This window comes from Odontesthes bonariensis, chromosome 1, assembly GCF_027942865.1.
Source record: "Odontesthes bonariensis isolate fOdoBon6 chromosome 1, fOdoBon6.hap1, whole genome shotgun sequence".
Classification (NCBI taxonomy): Eukaryota; Metazoa; Chordata; class Actinopteri; order Atheriniformes; family Atherinopsidae; genus Odontesthes; species Odontesthes bonariensis.
This window is the reverse complement of record NC_134506.1, coordinates 40,781,730-40,805,063: the sequence shown is the minus strand read 5'-3', so window position 1 is coordinate 40,805,063 and position 23,334 is coordinate 40,781,730. Positions and strand designations below refer to the sequence as shown.

The following is a 23,334-nucleotide window of genomic DNA, read 5'->3' as shown; positions in this document are numbered from 1 at the left end:
GCTTCATGTCAAAAGAGGCGAACTATCCCTTTAAAGTAGTTTTTGGATTTTTTTTTCTGCCCTCTGGTGGTTAAAAAAACCTGTAAAAGTGCAGCTTTAAAATGAGAGCTCTCACCGTTCATATGAGTGGCCCAGTTTTTAGAGTATTCCAATAAAACAGAGAAAGGCGTTCAGAGTTCACATTTGATGCACGGGCGGCCAACATTTCCACTCTTTACTGAGACAGCTGAACTATCAGCAGATATATAACCAGGTGAAGCAGCAGGCCAGCTGTCAGTGTTTGGCAGCGGCCTCAGGGTGACAACATGTGCGGGCAGGTGAGGCTGCTTACCCGTTTCCCTCCGACCTGGAGGAACGAACCACAAGCAGGAGCCTCCAAGAAGCCGCAGCCGCGCCTCCTGTCGGGCCCAAAAACACGGACACTCGTCTCAGAACACCGCCGTTTCTGTCTTCATTCACGGCTCCGCCAACTGCGACATCCCGCGCTTCACTCCGCGGTCACCCGTCGGCCCCCTTCAGCCATTTATAGGAGGAGAAGCTCCGACCGCGAGCCGTTCTGCTCGTGCGAGAAACTCCCCAAAGAGAACCGCGGGTTGGGTTTTTTTTTTATTCTGCTGCTCTCCCCCGGTGCAAAGTAAAGCTGTGAAGAGGTGGAAATAAGAAGTGGAGGGTTTGTGTTCCTCGGAGGGGAACGAAAAGCCGCTTCTCCTGCTGATTAGTGTCTCTCCCCTCCGATGCCTACTGGCGTGTCTGCGTAATCAGATGCTGCTCTCCACAATATCCATTCATCCTATTACAGTTTAACCCTTCGCTGTCTGCGGCGCGGCTTAATGCGGACAGAAACAAACCCTTCGGGAATCTGTGAAATGAAAGACAACACACTCACGTGTGTTAGGAGCTCTAAGTATATAAAGAGAAACGAATCGAGTCAGATGTGTAAACACGAATTTATTGGGTGAGCCGGTTTGTGTTTGTTGGGTAACCTTTTGATGGAAATATCACTTTGTTCTTGTAGATTATGCAGAAAAGTTCATTTTTGGGATAGTCATAAAGCAATAAATTCATTACATACTGCACAACAGCTATATACATACATACATATATACAAATATATATATATATATATATATATATATATATGCATACATACATATATACAAATATACATATATACAAATATATATGTATACATATATATATATATATATATATATATATACATACATACACATACACATATATATATATATACACATACTTCTATATAAGATGTTTGTTTCATAAATTGTCACGTATTTATATTCTAAATCATGACAAAATAGACTTATGCAAGATATTATATATACATATATATTCCAAACTATTCATGGTGACTGTTTTAGTGGTGTAGCTTTGTGTTTTACTAGTAAATTTACTGTAAATTCATTGTTCAATGTTGCCAGTTCACATTTTTGCAGATACTTCTGAGGTAAGAAGTGAAAATAGTGTAGATATTATGAGAAAATGAGTTTAAATAGAAATGAGATATTTTGTCTGGGTCTACTCTTACTCTTCATAGGCTGATAAAATGAACAGGCTTGTGGGCTGAAAAGTAAATAATCTCTCTTTATTCACAAACCAAACATAGAAAAGAGAGTATATTAGAAACACTTTTCATTTGCATCACCAGCATTTCACTTATGGTAACTAAACGATTTCTCTGCTTTGACAGAATTCATCGCCAGCATATAAACTAAGAGACGTGTGAACAAGCAGATGACAAATAAACCTAAACTGAACAAGTTACAGCATCATTCAACATGCTGATCAAAGACAGCTACTGACACTGAGTTCTCCAGAGGATGAAGTACAGTTTCTTTGTGGATGTATTCAGTGTTTTGTCTTGTTTTGTATTTTAAAAGACTTCCCTGTTCAGTTTCCTCACAAACAGCGCCATCCTCTGGACAAAAATCACAAAAACGCTTCAAAATACACTGAAGTGATTTCATTGGTCAAAAAACAAAACAAAAAACGAAACAAAAGTTGTTTTAACAGAAAGACACATGACTGAAATCCTGTTCACACATTCAGTCTCTCCAAACATCTCTGAATATTACAGCTCAGTCTACAGGCCATTTAAAACATGGGAAGATTTGAAACTTATGTGAAATTTAGATTTTAAGACAATTGTTTGCAGAAAAAAAGAAAAAAAGAGCCATTTTTGCGTGGCTGAGTCAAGTTTTCTTCAGTTGATATGCTCATGGCAGTCGTGACTTTTCAGCAGGACTAAAACTGTCGAACACTGGCTGGTGTCCTATAAAGATCCCATCAGGAAGGTTGATGTCACCGCTCCTCTTCAAGCAGCGATCTGAAGTTCTGCAGCTCTCTGATGCTCGTGGAAATCCTGGGGGACATTTCAGAAGGAGAGTTATCTTTGAGCGTGTAATAAACAACAACAAAAACAACAATAGTTAAAACATTAAAACTTTCTGTGATCATTTAAAGTCGTCTTCAGCAACAGTTCTCCAGGCTCTCTGAAGCTTTTCTTTGGACACTGGCTGCTTTTTCACGCAGAAATTAAGCCACTTAACACTGATTTAAAGGGATAGTTCGCCTCTTTTGACATGAAGCTGTATGACATCCCATTCTAGAAATATCATATATGAACATTTTCTTACCCCCTGCTGCGTCCTGTGAGCCGAGTTCCAGCCTCGTTTTGGTGTTGATGAAGGTAGTCCGGCTAGTTGGCTGGGGCTTAAAAAATAAAGCGTTTTGCTTCTCAGAACAATATGCGTTCAAAAGAGTAATACATTTGCATCACAAAATCGTTCTCCAGGAAAAAGTCACAATCGCTTGGCGCTATTTTCTCTCCCTTCATATCACTGCCTGTTGCCGCCTGCCGACAGACGCGCCTGTTACTTTGTTTGCTGCACTTCGGTCTGCACAGCAGGCAGTGATACAAAGGGAGAGAAAATAGGGCCAAGCGATTGTGAGGTCTGACTTTTTCCTGGAGAATGATTTTGTGATGCAAATGTATTACTCTGTTGAACACATATTGTTTTGAGAAGCAAAACGCTTTATTTTTTAAACCCCAGCCAACGCCAAAACGAGGCTGGAACTCGGCTCACAGGACGCAGCAGGGGGTAAGAAGATGTTCATAAATAATATTGCTAATATGGGATGTCATACAGCTTCATGTCAAAAGAGGCGAACTATCCCTTTAATTTGTTCCTATTTCTTTAGTTCTTGAATTTCCTTCGGGATCAATAAAGTATCAATCTATCTAGTTGCATCTATGAAAAACCGCAAAGAAAACAGTTTGACGGACAGAAAACAGGATTTCTGCAGCAACAAGCTGATTCCCAAAGAGCTGTTAGCTGAAAACTTGGCACATCTCAGCATGGTGTGCAGTGTGTCCTTAAAACATTTGAGGAAACTGGACAAGTGGAGGACAGAAGAAGAAGTGTCAGGCCTAAAGAACTATCTACAGCAGATGAACAGGATCTGAAAGTGAGAGGAATAAATCCAGCAAAGACCTGACACAGGAGCTGAGAGATGCATCTGGACCTTCAGCTGATCCATCTGCTGTCGGCCCAAGCCTCATCAGAAATGGGCTCCATGGAAGGGTGGCTGTCAGGAAGCTGTTCTTAAGGAAGGGAAACAGGGAGAAAAGGCTGAGCTGGGCCAAAGGACACAAGAAGTGGGCAGAAAATCAGTGGCAGCAGGTCTGATGGAGGGATGAATCCTCCCCAGAGCCCGGAGCTCAACATTACTGAAGCAGTGTGGGATCATGTTGGCAGAGAACGGAACAAAAGGCAGCCCACATCCAAAGAAGAGCTTTGGGATGTCCTTCAAGAAGCCTGGAGAACTATTCCTGAAGACTCCTTAAAGAAAGGACAGAAAGCTCGTCTGAGAGGGTTCAGGCTGTGTTGGAGGAGAAAGGAGCTCAGAGCAGATGTTCACTTTAATATAAAGCTGCTCAGAACGGTCACATTTATGTTTGCACATGAATCGCTGCAGCTAGTTTCCATTGAGAATATATAAAGAAAGCAGGGGTGTCTTCAGACCTTTGCACAGTATCATCAGTAAATAAACAGAGCAATAATAAATCTGACTTTATATCTGTGCGTATATCATGAAAAGGTTGCAGTATTCAAGCTCCATTCAAAAAATTTGGGTTAATTTAGTCATAGTTGTACAAGTTTCTCAAGAATTGGACAAAAACGTCTCTTTTTGTTCCTGATAACAAATGTAAAAACAACTGATACAACCTGACAGTGATGGAAACCTGCTCAGCAGGGGGTCACACAGTCAATTCAGGAAATATTAGGACACGATTATTGTTTTGTGATTTTATATTAAACCCTCCACTTTGCCCCAGTCATAGATCATTCTAGAAGAGTCTGTTTTTAAAGTAAATTATCATCAATGTGTATAGATATGTGTTTAAATAGGAAGCTGAGCCCTGTTGATATTATATTTATAAATCGGTTCAGGTTTGGTTTGTTAGTAAGTCAATAAAAGAAGCCCACAGAGCAGAGTGGGTGTTATTTGTAGTGAGAACATTCTTTCAGATAGACAGACTCTCACCTTCCGAAGGCGTTGAACAGCGAGCCGATCTCCTGCCGGCTGAGCTGGAAACTGGGTTGCCGCTCGCTGGATTTGGGCAGAGCTTCAATCTGTCGCTCTGAAAACAGAATCTTCAGCGCCGTGCCTAATCCCTGAGTCTGATGAAAGGAAAGAAACCGACCAAAGCAACGATTAAAATCACCACACTGCTGTTGTTTACGATGTAAGACGTGAAGATTTTCATATCAGGTCAGAATTAAACAGAAAAAATGAGGTGAGCATCACATGTATCAAATGAACTGGATTAAATGATCATCAGTGAGTGTGAGCATTCAGGTGTGTGTTAACACAGTGCCAAGGAGGAAAGACATCAGAAATTATCTCAGAGAAGCAACTGTTGCTGCCCATCAATCTGGGAAGGGTTATAAGGCAAGGCAAGGCAATTTCATTTATAGAGCACAATTCGTACACAAGACAATTCAAAGTGCTTCACAGCTACATAAAATCACAAGAAGGCAATAAAGTCATTAAAAAGAAAAAAATAAAATAATATAAAATGATATAAAATTAAAAATTAAAATAAATAAAAAAGGCCATTTCCAAACTATCTGGAGTCCATCGTTCTACAGAGAGAAAGATTATTCACAAGTGGAAAACATTCAGGACAGCTGTCAATCTTCCCAGGAGTGGACGTCCCAGCAAGGTCACCCCAAGGTCAGAAACCCAAGAGCTACATCTCAGACTCTGCAGGCCTCAGTTAGCATGTTAAAGGTTAAAGGTCACCCCAAGGTCAGAAACCCAAGAGCTACATCTCAGACTCTGCAGGCCTCAGTTAGCATGTTAAAGGTTAAAGGTCACCCCAAGGTCAGAAACCCAAGAGCTACATCTCAGACTCTGCAGGCCTCAGTTAGCATGTTAAAGGTTAAAGGTCACCCCAAGGTCAGAAAGCCAAGAGCTACATCTCAGACTCTGCGGACCTCAGTTAGCATGTTAAAGGTTAAAGGTCACCCCAAGGTCAGAAAGCCAAGAGCTACATCTCAGACTCTGCAGGCCTCAGTTAGCATGTTAAAGGTTAAAGGTCACCCCAAGCTCAGAAACCCAAGAGCTACATCTCAGACTCTGCAGGCCTCAGTTAGCATGTTAAAGGTTAAAGGTCACCCCAAGCTCAGAAACCCAAGAGCTACATCTCAGACTCTGCAGGCCTCAGTTAGCATGTTAAAGGTTAAAGGTCATGACAGAACAGTTAGAAACAGACTGAACAGGTATGGCTTGTGTGGAAGGGCTGCAGGAGAAAGCCTCTTCTCTCTAAAAAGAACATGGCAGCACAGCTTAGGTTTGCAAAGCTGCATCTGAACAAACCACAAGACTTCTGGAACAATGTCCTTTGGACAGACCAGACCAAAGTGGAGATGTTTGCTCATAATGCACAGCAGCACATTTGGAGGAAACCAAACACAGCATATCAGCACAAACACCTCACACCAGCTGTCAAGCACGGTGGTGGAGGGCTGATGATCTGGGCTGGTTCTGCAGCCACAGGACCTGGGCACCCTGCAGTCATTGAGTCCACCATGAACTCCTCTGGATACCAAAGTGTTTCTTCAGCTCTTCAGAACATCATTGAGTATTTATCTTCAGAATATATTACTAACAGTAAAGTCAGGGATATCATTAACCCTCCTTATTGTGCACGTTAGCCAAAATTAGTTTTCTTAAATGTTGCGACAGCAGTCAAAGCAACTTTTGCACATATACATTTTGCCTTCTTAATTCAGCACCGAGTCTGTTTTTCAGGCCAACGATGGACTTTGAGAGGCTGATATTTACCTGCAGTTTACCCCACAGACGACATTTAAAGCACCCGACGCAGTCCATGATCCTGGAGATGTTGAAGAAGGCCAGTCTGATGTCTTCCTGACGGTCACAGCAGAAAAGGAAAGAAAAGAAAAGACTTCAGTCAACAGGACAAACTTGAGTGAAACAAAAAACACAACAATAGAAATGAAATACAGAAGCGTTTTTTGCAGATGTGACTGATGGAGAAACAGCTTAATCATAATCATGTCAGGTAGTAACTCGTGATTATTTTCATGAATCCGCTGATTGATTCAGGAACTAATCTGAGCTCAGAGGCTTTGTCCGAAAAGCAGCAGGCATGCACATCTGGGAAGGATTCAAATGTAAAGCTTTAGCGTCTCTAAATGTAAAATGACAGTTAGAAACAGTTAAGTTTCTAGATATTGGGAAGTCAAAGTACGGTGAAGTGCACATGGCTCAGTTTTTTTCCTCTTTTCTGATGTAATTTGGCTTCCTGTCCTTTATAGAACTGATTTTACACTTTTAATGTTTGTTCTTAAAGCTCTTAGCGGCCTCGCCCCATCATATTTATCTGAGCTTTTAACAGTCCTGGTAGAGCTCTGAGGTCAACAGATCAGTTTCTGCTGGCAGTGCCCAGGTCAGAATACAAACCCTGGGGTGAGCGAGCCTTTTCCCAAAGATGCCCCCGGGCTCTGGAATAAGCTCCCCGTCCAGCTGCGTCTTATTTCTGGCAGCATGGGAATTCCCAGGCTAATTAAGTTTTATTATTGTAATTTGTCTCAGCAGTAATACTCATTTATGTGTTATACTCTACTTCAACCACCAGGTGTCACTGCTATACTTTACCCTTTACAAATATCTGTTCCCATGTCTCAGTGTGACCTCACATGACCTCAAATTATCTTTACGATTCAAAACTCAAGTCTGCATAAAATCCGAGTTCAGATCAACACAAGAAGGAGCAGATTTCCTTTAGCACCTCGGTTACGGTTGGAAGTAAAAGACAATCGGTTTCTTTGACCTGCTGAACATTTTATGGACTTTTTTTTGTGCCCAGAAAGCATCAGTGTTTGATTAAAGGCAGGACATTTTCAATTAGTGTGGATATAGAATAACTTTAAAGTTTAAAGGGAGGTCAGAGAAAGTTTGTGAACCTTAAAGCTATGTGCTTCTGACTCGTTTGGAAGCACATAGACCTTTGTTATGCACATTTTCGGTCTTGAAACTGTCCTAAAGCGCTTGTAAGAACAACTTTGTTGTGGGCTTTTGATGGCGTCTTTGTGGCTTCTTCAACATGACCACAGATTCGTGTGTATGGCTGTACATGTGCAGGGCTCACACAGAGATCTGCTTTTTTTGTTAAAGCCCACAACTGCAGTGTTGCTTTAAAGGGATAGTTCGCCTCTTTTGACATGAATCTGTATGACATCCCATACTAGCAATATCATTTTGTGATTGTGATTTTGAGATGCAAATGTATTACTCTTTTGAACACATATTGTTTTGAGAAGCAAAACGTTTTATTTTTTTAAACCCCAGCCAACTAGCCGGACTACTTTCATCAACACCAAAACGAGGCTGGAACTCGGCTCACAGGACGCAGGAGGGGGTAAGAAGATGTTCATAAATGATGTTGCTGATATGGGATGTCATACAGCTTCATGTCAAAAGAGGCGAACTATCCTTTTAAATTAGTGTGTGAACTCCTGTGAAAAAGTAAAAAAATAATCTGTGGTTTAACTCTTATCAGATGTATCTGGGATATGAATGTGTGCAGAATTTCCACTCTGAGAGGTATTTAAGAGCTTTTAATGATGGTTACTGACCTTCAGTTTGGCCGCTTCCTTTTCATCTCCAGCAAACAGAGATGTCTCATCAAAGTGCAACGGGAAAGACCTGGAGGAGAAAAGAGGGAGACGAGTGTCACAACAAAATAAAAAAAAAGTGCAGCGGTAAACAACATCTCAGAGTCAGATGTGAGGCCGTCTGTCCGACAGCTAAAGCTGGGCTGAAACTGGCTCATCAACAGGACAAAGATCCCAAACACAGCAGCAGATCTACAGCAGAATGTGTGAAGAAGAGAAGAATCGAGGTGTTGCAACGGTCCAGTCAGAGTCCAGACCTCAGCCTGACTGAGATGCTGTGGTGGGACCTTCAGAGAGCTGCAGAAACCAGAGCTGCAAACCTCAATGAGCTGAAGCAGCTGGAGAGAAGAAGCCGAGATTCCTCCACAACCAGCCATCACTTCAAGTTATTGCAGCTGAAGGCGGTTCTACATTTTTGACTCAGTTTTTGTTAAATAAATAATTAGGGCTGGGCAACGATTAAAATGTTTAATCTAATTAATCACATGATTTCCCTGATTAATCGCGATTAATCGCATTTGTACGCAAAATCCAAAAATGAATTCAAAAGTAGTGTATAGCTTTTAGCATTTAGTTTTATTTTAAATGTGCTGCCATATGAATGAAAGTGCCATAACATTTGTTGTGCAAACACACTTTTAACATCAGCATCTTTCTGTAGTTTTTATGTAGAAGCCTCGCTCCACTGTCTGTTTCCTTGAATGACTTGCTGCTATCAGTTGTGTGTTTTGCCTTTAAGTGATATTTTAGACTGGAACTACTACGCTGAGAAGACAATTCAACTTGGCTGTAAATGCAGGAGTTTTTTTATTTATTTATTTTGAAATATGTGCTTTTATGTTGAAACAAGTAAAACAGGAAGTAGCGCCGGTTAGCTCCGAGGAGCACCTGTAGCGGTGATGTTAGCTGCTAGTTTATCTTTATTTTATTACTCCATGCTTCGTGGTGTTTGCTGTAACTGTGTGAATGTGATGCATTCAACAGACTTTTACTATAATAAAAGCTGCGTTAATGCGCGATAAAATATATATTATATTTTTATATTTATCTATTTTATAAATAGTTAACAAGTTTTGGCGCAATCTGTTGGTTTCCTTGGCTAGGAAATATGAATGAATTGGATTATTTTATAAATAATTATGATTACAATGAATTGAATTCCAATTGGCTTGAATTGTTATTATTATCTAAGTGCCTTGAGATGACATTTGTTGTATTTGGTGCTATATAAATAAAAATGAATTGAATTGAAGTTAACGCGATAATAACGAGTTAACTCGCCCAGCCCGAATAAATAATGACATGGTGGGATATGTCACGTGTTGTTGATAATCTGAGGTTGCAGTTACCTCCTTTTAAGACCTGGTAAGGAACAGATCACCTTTAACTGTGTTCTTATGGGGTAACCTTAGGAATCAAAAAGGTGAAATTTCTTTTTCAAGTAACTGTAAGTTTGTCAGTTCATGAAAACAACCTGCTTTATGATCTCTCTTTAAAAAAAAAAAACATATATACAGGTAAACAAAATGTACTGAATAAAGAACTAAAATAATCTGAACTGGAGGAAGGCATTTCAGAGGATCCACATCCTCTGAAAGCCCGGTCTGAGCCGGTTTGGCTCAGGATTAGAGTCCTCAGACGGACCTGGCCAGCTGGAGGATGTGCAACAGCAGCTCTTTGTGTTTCTGGTCCTCCTCCGGCCGGCCGGCGAACAGCCGGAACGACGGCTGCTGGAAGAACGGCAGAGCTTTGGCCAGCGCCCGCAGCTCGATCAGGTACAGGAAGTAGAGGTTACGGAGCCTCTTGGGCCCCTCGCCGGCTGTCAGCTCAGAGTCGAAGCGCTGCCTGAACTCAGACACGTTGTGACCCCATTTCCTCTGAAACCAGCTGTCTGAAGGAGAGAAGGAGAGAAGGGGAGGGATGTAAATGACAAAGCCATCCAGAGGAGGAGCAGTTTGTGTTTGAGTCTCTCACCATCCAGAAGATATCTGGCACTCAGGTGGATGTTGATGCTGGAGTGGAGGCCGGAGACGAGCCGGTAGAAAGCCCTCTTCTCCACACACTGACCTGAGGCAGGAAGAGGCTTAAAGCAAAAACTGGACAACGACCCTCAATGTCTGCAGACGGAACATCAGCTTACCTTCCAGCCAGCTGTGGAATGTCCTGGCTGTAAGGACAGGCAGCGCGGTTAGAGTGGTAGAAGAAGAAAACCAGAGCAGGAGGGAGATTTGCTGTGTTCCAAACCGCATACTACATACTCCATACTACATACTGCATACAGTATGCAGAGCGTTTACCCACAATGCATTTCGCTCCTGCCCGAGCCGAAATCAGCCGGCCTGAAGCTGATTTCCCTTAAGCTCTAAACTCTGTAAACTTTAGCAACATTTGAAACATTTTCAGGTGAGAAAGTAGTCGTTTAGATCCCCAACGTGTTGGAAACCTGACAAAATACCGGCTATTTACAATTTTGTTCCCACGAATTCGGTGCTACTAAAGCTAGCCGCAGTGAGCAACGCACTTCCGGTTATTTTCACAAAATAAAATACCCGTTGCCTTTTATCATAGGGAAAGCCATTACGATACAGTTGGTGCTTTTGTTTTGAAAACAGGAAGTGAACCTATCCTCGTTGTAGCTAGCTTGAAACTTCCGTTTTGACAGGAAATGACGATCTGCGGCGTCAAGTTACGTTGCATCTTGGGTAGTTTGAGTATGAGTAGTAACCTCATGATGCATACCCAACATTTCAGAGAATCTAGTATGCATCCGGGAACTTCTCGCATACTCAAACTGGCATACTAGCTCAAAAAGTTAGTAGTAGCAGTAGTAGGAGTAGTAGGAGAAGTATGTGGTTTCGAACACAGCCATTGTGTTTGACGAGATGCAACATTAACCTCTTACCTTCGCTTCCTGAACCGCTCTGGAACGAGTTGGGGATTAGTGGTCGTTTGATGGTAAACGGTCTGTGAAGGGGATGTAAAGCAGGTAATGGATCATTGTAATTAGTTTCATCATCAGTCATTCATACGTCAGACTGGAGAAGGGAAAAAAAATGCATCATCAGATGTGTTTAAGGCTTAAAAAGAACAATCTCTGCTCTGTTTGAGGCATTAATGATGTTCAATTATGTGGTCTGGTTATAAGCCTTCTTAAATGTGGCCAAAACGACATGAACGGCGTTCTCATTGTCCCCAACAGCACAGCTTCTTTGCACTTATCAGAGCAACGGTTTGGTCCAAAGAAGAACATCAACTATTGGATGAGACAACGGTTACAGAATTTCCATCATTTTTATCTTGCACTTCACTAACCTGACGTTGCAAAAGTTTAAAGGTTTCTAAAGATTATTAATGATGCAAAGTTCCTCTGGACAGCAACTGGACAGAGCAACCACCAATTAGCATAACCTCTTTTTTCCATAATATTCATCTATTTCTGCCTTAAAAGGACTCAGGTGCAACCATACTTTCCCTTAATTTAGTATTGTGTGCATACGGAAATTCCCCCCCCCCCCCCCCCCCCCCAACCACATACTGCCCCACCTCCCCAACCACAAGACAGTGGACACGTGTTCTGTGGGCAGTTTTCTGGAGTTTTCTGGAGTTTTCTGGAGTTTTCATTGAGTTTTCATTGAGTTTTTGGAACACGGCCCAGTTCTGTGCACCCCAGCTCGTCTCAGAGGGACAGAAAGACAGTGGACACGTGTTCTGTGGGCAGATGAGTCCACCTTTCAGCTGCTACTGGGAAAAACTGCTGAGAAAGAGCATCCACTGCTCTCAGAGAAAGGTTTAAAGCCAGCGTCTGTGAAGGTGTGGGGGGGCATCAGGGTCCGTGGCAGGGAGGGCTTCATCTGTGTGAAGGTGTGGGGGGGCATCAGGGTCCGTGGCAGGGAGGGCATCATCTGTGTGAAGGTGTGGGGGGGCATCAGGGTCCGTGGCAGGGAGGGCTTCATCTGTGTGAAGGTGCCACTGATGCAGAGCTGGATGTTGGAGTTCTGGAGAGACAGATGCTGCCATCCAGGTCTTTTCCCGGGAGCTCCGAGGTTATTTCAGCAGGACGATGCCAGGCCTCATTCTGCAGGACTTCCAGCAGCTTCATGCACACAGAGTGTGTGAGCTCCACCGGCCGGCCTGCAGCCCACATCTGTCCACATCTGTCTCCTGTTGAACATGTACGGAGCATCATGAAGAGGAGAACCAGACAACAACAACCAGGGACTGCTGAGCTGCTGAAATCCTGGATTCAGCAGGAATGGACCCAGATTCCTCTGAAAAACTGCAAGAGTCAGTGTCCTCAGTTCCCAAAGCGATAAAAAGAGTCACTACAAAGAATGTGGTGGAACACGCTGATAAACAGAGCTTTGTAACAACTTCTGAGTTAGTTGTTGCATCAGATTATAGATTTGATGAAATATGAAGCAACGGAGTTGGTCAGTGAAGACACTCAAAATAATGGACCGTCTGTTAAATAAAGGTTGAAATGAGTTAACAAAAATCAGACTAATTTTCATTTGCATAAAAGAAAATCCGCAGACAGATGATGATAAAATCCTTGGACGACGTTAACGTTTCTCTTTAGGATTCATTCTAAGACCAGGTTAAAAACATTTCTCTTCTCCTGTGGCATGAAATCTGCACGATATCTTTTAACTTATCTGGACTGTTGCTTGTTTTCAAATTCATTTAAATTATTTAATTTGTTTCTCTTTATATTCTTTTATGTATTTTTAATGCTTCTTCCACTCCCTGCTGCAATGTTTTTATTTTATGTGAAGCACTTTGAATTGTTTTGAATGAAATGTGCTATAAATAAATTTGATTTGATTTTGATTTGACTGACGGCGTGACATTTGATTTGATCACCATCGGGTCAACGTTTGTGGTGTCGAAACGTAGCTGAAAACACGGTGAAGGCGTGTTTACTTGAAGCAGTTCTCTTCGTAGATGCTGTTCCAGATCTGCCAGGCCTCCGGTCCTTTGTAGCCGGTGAAACGCTCGGGGTTCAGCAGCAGGTCGACATACTGCGAGTCTGGCGACTCCTCGTCTGGAAAAACGACAACAGTTCAGTCAGCCGTAAGTCATCCGTCCCTCACAAGCAGACGCATCTGCAGCACTAAAACAACCCGCTGCCCAATCACAGCTCTGTTCGGAAAACCGTCCGCTGTTTACGGTTTGAACAATTCCCAAAAGCGTGACTTTCTGGCTTTCTGTACCTTTGCTCGCCCGTCTCCTAATCCTTTAAAATGGAAGGATCCCTCCATCCCACACACTTTGGATCAGAAGTACTTTATATCATACGAAATTGGAAAAAATAAAACACACACTTAGAGGTTCAGCTGGTAAATTCAATAAGATTTGGCAACCTTTTCTGAGATATGTGGAAGAGAAATCAGAGCTGCATGAATCAAGTTAACTAGGACAACCACTGATTTCATTGTTTAGATGACAACCTGCTTAAATATTATTCTGTACGTCCTGCATCTCTCTAATGTGTTCTGCTTGCTTGTTTGTTTGATTTTTTTCTGTAACATTCTCTCCTTTTTATATTCATAGGTCTTCTTTTACAACATGCTTGACATACATCGTCTTAGATTTACTCATCTATTTATCATTTTTTATTGTGATTTATCTATGTATTTAAAAAAAAAAAGTATTTTTAATTAATTATCTTTTCTTTTTTTTCATGGGGAGTGTTCCTGTGTGTCTGTGTTCTATTGTGAAAAAGCTTAATAAACAAAGTTTAAAAAAAAAAAAAAAAACAACCCATTGAGGTTGTTTATCAGAGTTCTATTACATATACTGTTTGGTGATCAGAATGGCATGTTGACTGATGTCATAATTTGGGGGAATAATTGATTGCCAATGAAGTAAAGATGAAAATATTGGAAAAAAGTGAAAAAACGCCTGATTTCTTTGCATTAAATTGAGCCAAAATCATGTAGAAATGTATTTTAAGAGTTATAATTTAATTGGATGTTGTCTCCACATGTGTTCTGTGCATCTGGAATGCATTTATTGACAGCTTACCCAACCCACTGAGGATTTGTGGAAAATTGTAATTTTCCAACATTTTCTATCAAAAAATGAAGGGTACATACACTAAAATGGGCAAAATGCAAAGTTTCCAGCAGAGCAGACCCTCTGATTATTGCTTTGTCCTGTTTTTTAAGTGAACATAAAAAACACAAATAAAAAGTATGGCAGACCATGTCAGGTTCAACCCATTTTTGAGACTTTGGCTCCTCGACTAACAGTGAAAAATATCACGTTGGAAATATTTCATCTCTTCAATTGTTCAAAGCAGTTTTGGCTCTCCGTCTTTCACTTATTCTGCTGCATAACAAAAGCTGCATTTTATCTTCCTGTCGTCTAAAAAACGCCTTCTTATCTTTTCAAAAACATACGCTTTATAATAATAACGGGCCATAATCAAAACTGACAGTTCCCAACAGTTTTACAGGAGATAATCCTTCATTCATCATCAGATTTACAGCCTCGTCCCGACCTTCCTGAGAGGAAAATGTCTCACTTTCAACTTATGATACGGGGGATAAAAGATTAGTTTGTTTATTCGTTCCGTTAGTGCACCGGTGGACTGAAACCGTACCGTCGACCACACAGAAGCGCTCCGACTCATCGTCGTGCTGGCTCCACCTCAGCAGGGCCTCCCGGGTCTCATCACTGAAAACAGAAACAGGAGCATTCAGTTGGTTTAGTTTGTAGTTGTGCAGTGGGAGAGAGAAGTCATAATTCTGCTGCGTAGAGTTCACACAGCAGAAGAAGAGTCCCGTTAAAGAGGCTGTGAGGAGCGTGCATTCGACGGGTAATTTAAGCCGCTGCTGCAGATGCAGTTTGCTGCTCAGTGGGGGGGCGGATGCCATTTGAGATGGCTGCCGTCTCCAGCTCGAACACTAAATGTCAGTAATTGTTACACTAAACTATATTTCTATGCTTTTCTACAAAAAGTAACTAAAAATATGGTAAACTTAGCCGTGAATGTGTAGTTTTTATTTGGTAAATAAGAGAAATGAAGACGCTCCAACATAAAATGTTCCGACCCGAAAATGTAACTTTGCATTGCAGCACGAACCCGAACGTTTCCACGTATAAATGTGTTGATTTTGTCGGTATGTATTTCTTTAAATGATGAGACTCGCCTTAAAGAGACGTCCACAGCTCCCAGATGATTCGCCTGCTCACATTCCTCCAGCTGCTTGTTCGCTTCTGCCGAATACTGAACACACATACACACGAGTTCAAATATATGCTTCCAGAAATCAGAATCAGCTTTATTGGCCAGGTTTGACTAAACAAACAAGGAATTTGACTCCGATACAACTTCACTCGCAAAGTACAACACTCAAAAAATAACATAACAGAATAAAAATTAGAAATACAGAACAGTAAGACTGGAATTTGAGTATGGGTGGTAAAATAGGGCTGTGTATGAGAATAATAAATGCTGTATGTACATTTGCAATAAATAGACACTGTGGGTGGGAATGCAATTGCCCAGAGGGGTGTGCGGCTGGGAGTGTCCGCCTTCTTGTTGTCCCTGTCAGTGCACCGTGATCATGGACACCTCAACAGGTACGAGCAAAATGCAATAATACAATTGAAGAGGGTGAGAATTGTGCAATAGTGCAATATCAGAGTAGACAGGTTAAGGTTAAATCATTGTTATTAAGCACATGTTCCCATGGAAAGTGACATTATTCACTTAAAATACAATAATCCAATAGATGCGAGCACTTTTCATTCACTTGAAATCTGTCTGTGTTCCCACCTCAGCTTAAACGCCAAAAGAACAAAATCTTCAAATTATTTATAGCCGGGTTTTAAGGGTGAACTCCGCGGTGAAAGGGGGGGGGGGGGGGGGGGGGGGGGTGTCACACAGTCAGTTTGGAGACCCTCTCTGCTTCTCAGCACCCGGCTGCCATCCAGGCGACTCACCTTGTTGTGGGAGGAGGATCGGATCCCCTCGGGCACCTCGTTCTGTGAGCAGAAACAGTTTGAATTAGTTTGATGTGACTGATCATCCACTTAGGCTTCATTTACACTGCAAGTCTTGATGCCCAGATCTGATTTTTTGCCTAAATCCCTGAAACATCGTTTACCAAACTCTGCTGCTGAGGCAAATGGACGACGTTGACATAGGTGTGATGCTAGTGTTGCTCCGTCAGGGCTGCCCTTTGTCACCAATTCTGTTCATAATTTTTATGGACAGAATTTCTAGGCGCAGCCAGGGCGTCGAGGGGGTCCGGTTTGGCGACCTCAGAATCGGGTCTCTGCTTTTTGCGGACGATGCGGTTCTGTTGGCGTCGTCGGGCCGTGACCTTCAGCTCTCACTGGAGCGGGTCGCAGCCGAGTGTGAAGCGGCTGGGACGACCATCAGCACCTCCAAATCTGAGACCATGGTCTTCGGCCGGAAAAGGGTGGAATGCCCTCTCCGGGTCGGGAATGAGATCCTTCCCCCAAGTGGAGGAGTTCAAGTATCTCGGGGTCTTGTTCACGAGTGAGGGACGAATGGAGCAGGAGATTGACAGACGGATCGGTGCGGCGTCTGCAGTGATGCGGGCTCTGCACCGGCCCGTCGTGGTGAAGAAGGAGCTGAGCCAGAAGGCCAAGCTCTCGATTTACCGGCCAATCTACGTTCCTACCCTCACCTATGGTCACGAGCTGTGGGTAGTGACCGAAAGAACGAGATCGCGAATACAAGCGGCCTAAATGAGTTTCCTCCGCAGGGTGTCTGGGCTCTCCCTTAGAGATAGGGTGAGAAGCTCGGTCATCCGGGAGGGGCTCGGAGTAGAACCGCTGCTCCTCCGCATCGAGAGGAGTCAGATGAGGTGGCTCGGGCATCTGGTTAGGATGCCTCCTGGACGGCTCCCCGGTGAGGTGTTCCGGGCCCGTCCCACTGGGAGGAGGCCCCGGGGAAGACCCAGGACACGTTGGAGAGACTATGTTTCTCGGCTGGCCTGGGAACGCCTCGGGGTCCCCCCAGAAGAGCTGGAGGAAGTGGCCGGGGACAGGGACGTCTGGGTCTCTTTGCTCAAGCTGCTGCCCCCGCAACCCGATCCCCGGAGCAGCGGCAGATAATGGATGGATGGCTAGTGTTGCGGTACATGAGAAGTTCGCCCCACATTGGCAGGATTTTAAGGCAGAGAAGGAGGAGAAGGGCCATTATTGCCTCCTCAGCTGTTCAGAGGAGTGTCTGGGTGCGAGACCGATCCCAGGTCCTCGCACATTTAATGACATGTGGAACGCAATGTGTAAGAATATCCGATCTGCCTGTTTACACGGCGGTCGCATTGTCACATATCCGATTCGTATCTGATAAATTTCCACATATGAAGGAGGCCTGTATCCGATCTCAAAATATCCGAATGCATGCGTCCTTGTGCTATTTACATGGTCAAAAAACAAATCTAACATAACGATCTGTGTCACATGAGAGCAAAAAAATCGGAATTGGGTAACATTTAACTGACAGTGTAAATGTAGCCTTAGTTATAACATGTCTTCTGTATCTGGAACCACAGGATTGGTCTTCGAACAACAAGCCTGATTCGGTTAGATCCCGTGTTACAGATAACACTGAGACGGAGATCACGCGGTCATTCCGGGTTTAAATAAGCTGTAAAGTTTAGTTTAGAGCCGGCAGATTAGGTGGAAACTCACAGGTGAGCAGGGCATCACAGCACAGTCCCTCAGACCACAGTGACTGTTGGACGTCCAGAATGGACACGGCTTGTTCAGGTTCACCTGGAAGTCCAGGAAACACAAACGCTGAGCGAGAGACAGTTCAATCTGTGCATGTGAGATGCACCGGCGCGTACTACGCTACCTTGTAGAACCTGAAGTAGTCGGACTCCAGGAGAGTCTGAAGTTTGGGGAAGAGCCTGTCGTTGTTGAAGCCGTCGATGGTCTCCACGTCACAGGTGCAGTCGTCCAGGCTGCCTGTGACCTGAGGAGGAAAATCCACTGGTTACCTTCTGAGCTGCTCCTGAAAAACTGAGCTTCATCCGGCAGCTGGGAACCTTGGAAAGCAAATACCCCCCCCCCACTCTTTGCTCAGTGTTGAGTCTAACATTAAACGCTTTGCTCCTTATACCTTTAAAGGAGACGCATCCCGTCCTTGGTCAGCAAGTTGACTCAGTTTCCTGAAGTCTGACTGAAAGACTGAAAGAGTCTTCTGAGACCAGCATCGTTCATTAAAGCCTTAAAGCACTTTATCACCACGTGACAGAAGCTACCGTAAATAACCTGATAAAACCGAAAACAGCTTTGTTCTCAACTGACTCCTTAAAGTTGGTATTTATTTCTCCTTTAGAGACAACACTGTTCCACACTGAACTGACCCTGGCTGTTAAATCAAATCAAATTTATTTATGTAGCACATTTCATGCACAAAACAATTCAAAGTGCTTCACATAAAATAAAAGCATTGCAGCAGGGAGTGTAAGAAGCATTAAAAATACATAAAAGAATATAAAGAGAAACAATTAAAATCATTTAAATGAATTTAAAAACGAGCAAACAGTCCAGATAACTTCAAAGATATCGTGCAGATTTCATGCATAGACACATGAGAACAGAAATGTTTTTAACCTGGATTTAAAAATGTCTCCATGTGGGGAAAGTTTAATCTCCACTGGCAGTTTGTTCCACTTGTTTGCAGCATAACAGCTAAATGCTGCTTCTCCATGTTTAGTCTGGACTCTGGACTGGACCAGCTGACCTGAGTCCTTGGATCTAAGAGCTCTGCTGGCTTTATATTCTCTGAACAGATCACAGATTGTAAACCATCAGCAGGCTTTTAAAATCTATTCTGTGACTGACTGGAAGCCAGAGTAAAGATTTTAAAGCTGCTGTGATGTGTTCGGATCTCTTAGTCCGGGTTAAAACTCCAGCAGCAGCGTTCTGGATGAGCTGCAGGTGTTTAATGCTCTTTTTGGGGAAGTCCAGTTAAAAGAGCGTTACAGTGATGGAGTCTGCTGGAGATGAATGTGTTAAAACACACAGAGGGACGTAATGGCTTTGTACCCGAGCCAAAAACCCCATCATCTTTATGTTGGTCTCATAAACTGACAAGAGCATTTTCAGATGACTTCTTCCTTAAGTTAAGCAAACCACAAAACCACTGGTGTCAATTTGCCATTAATAGCCAAAAAAAAAAAAATCAAAGGCAAAAGAGTTCTGACCTCCCACATCTCCAAGGTGCAGCAAATGCAGCTTAATTTATATTTGCATTTTTTTTTTAAACATGCTTATTGCACATTTTGTTAATTTACAAATGGTGAACAACATAGAACAAGAAGGTACAAACAAGAAAAAAAACAACGATAATAATAGCAATAATAATTATTAAAATAAAATTAATAAATAAATAACTGGAAGAAGCAAAAAAAAAGGGGAGGAGTTTTTAACCACAAAAACAAAATATCATTGCTTGTGTAAAAATCATGTAGAGATAAATAAATGAAAAATATGTGAATAAATAAATGCGTATATCTATATATACACATACATATACATTTATGTAAAGGTCTAAATGTGTATACTAAATCAAGATGGTATGAAAAGATGGATAAATCTTCAGTTCAGCCATCTACTTCAATAGGATTTTTCTCAAGGAAATTACAGAAAACCTTCCAGACTTTCCAAAACTTGTCAAGCTTATTTTTCGTGGTGTAGCTCATCTTTTCTAAAGCCAAGTAAAAAGACTTCCCTGTTAACCATTGCGAAGTAGAACAAGGTTTATCCCTTTTCCATGAACAGGCTATACATCTTTTAGCGTCCAGAAAACAAATATTGAGTAAGGATTTTTCATTTCTGGAGGTCACAAAGTTGTCCGGGTGAATAAAAGGTGTGTTTTTGTTGACACGTCCTCTTTAATTCTGTCTGTTTTCATTCGATCGGACAGTTTCCATTTTTTTTCACCATCTTACTCCAGGTCACAACACTGAAACTACATCTTAGCTCAAGAATAAACCCGTCCACTCTGTATTCTATCTCATCCTGGGGATAATGTCTCAGATTAATGATTTTTAATCTAAGACGCACAATCAAAGTCTTATCAGTTCCTGAGGGTGGATTTAACCCCCCCAAAAGATCCAAACTCATGTATTCAGCCTGGTTTTGACTGACTTCTACTCAGATAAGTGTGTATAATTCACCACAGATATATTAGCAGCATATAAAGAGCAGAGATGAGGAGTGTGAGGGGGGAAGTGGGGGCTCACCTGACAGAAACACCTGCTGTGCGCAGATCCGGACACCTGGAGGAGGAGGAGCAGGAAGACCACCGGCTTCATGACGACCTCTGCAGTTGTTAAACAAAAGCTGGACCTCTCTCGCGTGTCGTGTCGCGTGTTTGTTTGCTTGAGGAAAGGCTCACTCCTTCAGCAGCTGCAGCTGTGATCCGATGAGCTGCGTTTCCTGATATTTCCTCATTTACGATCCGCGACGTGTCGTACGTGACGACAAGCGGCCGCACGTACAAGTCATCAGAGAGTTGCCTCCCCTAAAAAACGAATTTAAACATGTTTAAGCCCAGATATAAGGGTAAAAGTCGCATTAAAAGCCGTCCATGCACAGGTCTGCACTGTTATCCTGTCTGACGAAGGTCGAGCAGATTATTTCTAAACGGATAAATAATGTCCGGGGCAGAAAAATGATAAATAATATTTTAAAATTGTATTTAAAATGTTATAATCGCGTTGATAACCAAGCCCGGGACATTTTCTCTCCATAAAACATGTTGTCTTATGTATTTATTGGCGGTTCAGCTTGAATTTTTAGTGAAATAAGAAGCGTTGGCCACACGGGGGCGCTACAGGGCGCTCAATAAACCCCCAATTTAAGCGTTTATTCTTAAACATGCGCCCAAAATATGAGGGTTTCAAATAAACTGAATTTAAATGTGTCCTGTGTTTGATTTAAAGTGTTAAAAAGTGTTCCAGTGGCACAAAAATGTCTGAATCAGAATAAAAAATCATATTTAACACCAAGATGAAGGGAGATCTATGTGTCATTTCTTTGTATTTGGCTTCCAGGGAGCCAGACTTTTCTTTTCTTCTTTTAAAGAGCTCTTCAGCAATAGTTCCTAAGATGTGGACACAATTTTTGCTCCCATTACTTTACTTGCATTGACAAAAACACCAAAGATGACACAGTTTGACAGACATAAATTATATTCTTTTACACCAAGAGGGCGATAGCTGAAAACTAAATGTGAAGTGGCAGGGAACAGAGGTTGGCTCTCAGTCAGATTCATCTATTACTTGTAGGTTTAATTGTTTAATTGTTAAACCTTGTAGGTTTAACTATTCATAAAGTCACATATGTTGAAATTTGTCAAATTCAGAACGGCACAATTAATGTATAGGGGGATATAATCTAAGGGGAGACCTAAATTTAAAAAAAAAAACAAAGGTCCGAACAAATATGAAAAGCATGTGCGTATCGAGCTGTGGCGTGACTTTGTGGAACAGTCTGGAGACAGAAATAAAACAAAGTGCAAATATAATTCTGTTTAAAAAAAAGGTACAAAAGATATTTATTTATATATATTTATATAAATATTTATAATATATATAAGTACATGGAAGAGGAAATATGTTAACGGAGGACGATGAGGGATAAATACATGAATAGAGTAGAGTTAATTGTTATATTGTAATTTAATTAGTATATGGTATATATAGTATATATTTATTAATGGGAATAGTTATATATATATATACATATATATATATATATATATATATATATATATATATATATATATATATATATATATATACATATATTCATATTTACATTTATATTTACAAGGATATGTGTGTAGTGTATATTTATTTTTGTGATTATATATTTAGATATTTAGGAAGTGTATATACGGCATATATTTATAAAGGTGTATTGTAGTTAGGATATTTACAAACTGAAGAGTAGTTAAAAAGGGGTGGGAAACTAAAAAAGTATTGTACTTCTTCCCATTCCTTTTTCGAACAATGTGCAGTGTTTTGTTATGTATTAGCACTTTAATGTGATTGAATTTTAATTTTTTTATTTCTTTTTCTTTCTTTTGTATGTACAAATAGTTACATACATTTTCTTTTTTATACATGTTCGAAAATAAAAAATCTAATCTAATCCTATCCCCTCATTTTGTACGGATCAGGTGGTCATACATACCTTTAACAGTGGTGTTGTTGTCGGCCATTTAGATGGGAAGATGATCCCAATAACTCGATCAGCAGAAAAAGGAGCATCAACACAACCTGAATGCAAAACAGAGACGTCAGCCAAGAGCTTGGAATTGCTACTGAGGCTTTTATGTCCTGATTAAAAAGGGCAACAACCAAAATGCTTCAAAATCTTCATCCTGAGTCCATCTTTAGCGCCGCTAAAAGTGACGGTCGCCCCACTGTGACTCTCCCTGATGCATGAATGAAAACAACCCTGAATAAGATAAAAGCAGCTCAGTGCAATGAATGAATGAAAATGGGTTTCCACTTCAAAAGGCATCCATTCTCAAGTTTCTGCGTAGCGGAGGATCAAAGTTTCCAGGTTTCGCCTGCGTCAGCTGCATCCGGGACCGGTGACTCGTCTTCAAACTATTTGTGATATCACAAAAATCAACTGGCTCAAACACGTCTTTGATTGGCTGGAACATATTGCCTTTACCGGGTGGGCGTGTTAGGTTTAGGTTTTAGGTATATCAGTAGTTTTGTTTGGGCTGGTCAGTTACAAGTAGTCTAGAGTGGGAATGTTTCAAGTAATTCATGGGAAAGATGAGGTGAAACATGGACATTCTGCATGAGAAACACTGATGATGCTCAATTCACAGTGACTTGGACTTCCTAAAGTCAAGTAACAGAAGCTGAAAAACTGCCAATGGCCTTTTTTTTGTGTTAACCAAAATATGTCAGACTGTTAAAAATGTGATAAATAGGTTGGTGTACGAATGTGAAGGAAAGATTCTAAAGGATGCCCACATCTGTGGGCTGCACCAGAGGAGAGCATCTGTAAAAGTAGAGGGTCTCTGATGTACCAAGCACAGGTCATGTAGTGGTAAAACTAATTATCATCCATTTTT

At 41.7% G+C, this 23,334-nt stretch overlaps 2 protein-coding genes across 3 annotated transcripts in view; both read right to left on the bottom strand.

Annotated features, from left to right (window-relative positions):
• The window catches only part of pacsin3 (protein kinase C and casein kinase substrate in neurons 3), a 64,067-nt gene extending 63,290 nt beyond the window's left edge, over positions 1–777 (bottom strand). For both annotated transcript variants that reach the window (XM_075466901.1, XM_075466902.1), the window contains exon 1: positions 332–777. The gene's annotated coding sequence lies outside the window, so the exon portion shown is untranslated. The remainder of the gene's footprint in view (positions 1–331) is intronic.
• An 815-nt stretch (positions 778–1,592) lies between these two features.
• ero1a (endoplasmic reticulum oxidoreductase 1 alpha) lies at positions 1,593–20,685 on the bottom strand. Its single transcript, XM_075466899.1, has 15 exons — positions 20,474–20,685; positions 18,076–18,195; positions 17,910–17,993; positions 16,185–16,226; positions 15,389–15,465; positions 14,839–14,912; positions 13,155–13,275; positions 11,134–11,195; positions 10,372–10,398; positions 10,206–10,298; positions 9,876–10,122; positions 8,193–8,262; positions 6,376–6,462; positions 4,570–4,706; positions 1,593–2,383 (listed from the first exon to the last, which is right to left on the bottom strand). Exons 1-15 carry the CDS (start codon positions 20,543–20,545, stop codon positions 2,323–2,325), a joined length of 1,374 nt encoding a protein of 457 aa, XP_075323014.1. The 5' UTR covers positions 20,546–20,685; the 3' UTR covers positions 1,593–2,322.
• Positions 20,686–23,334: the final 2,649 nt, after the last annotated feature.

Coding starts and splice junctions, on each gene's coding strand:
- ero1a (XM_075466899.1), bottom strand. CDS start 20,545: ATGAAGCCGGTGGTCTTCCTGCTCCTCCTCCTCCAGGTGTCCGGATCT. Junction 15,466..16,184: donor GATCCTCCTCCCACAACAAG/GTGAGTCGCCTG, acceptor ATGTGTGTTCAG/TATTCGGCAGAAGCGAACAA. Junction 8,263..9,875: donor CACATCCTCCAGCTGGCCAG/GTCCGTCTGAGG, acceptor TTTCTCCTCCAG/GTCTTTCCCGTTGCACTTTG.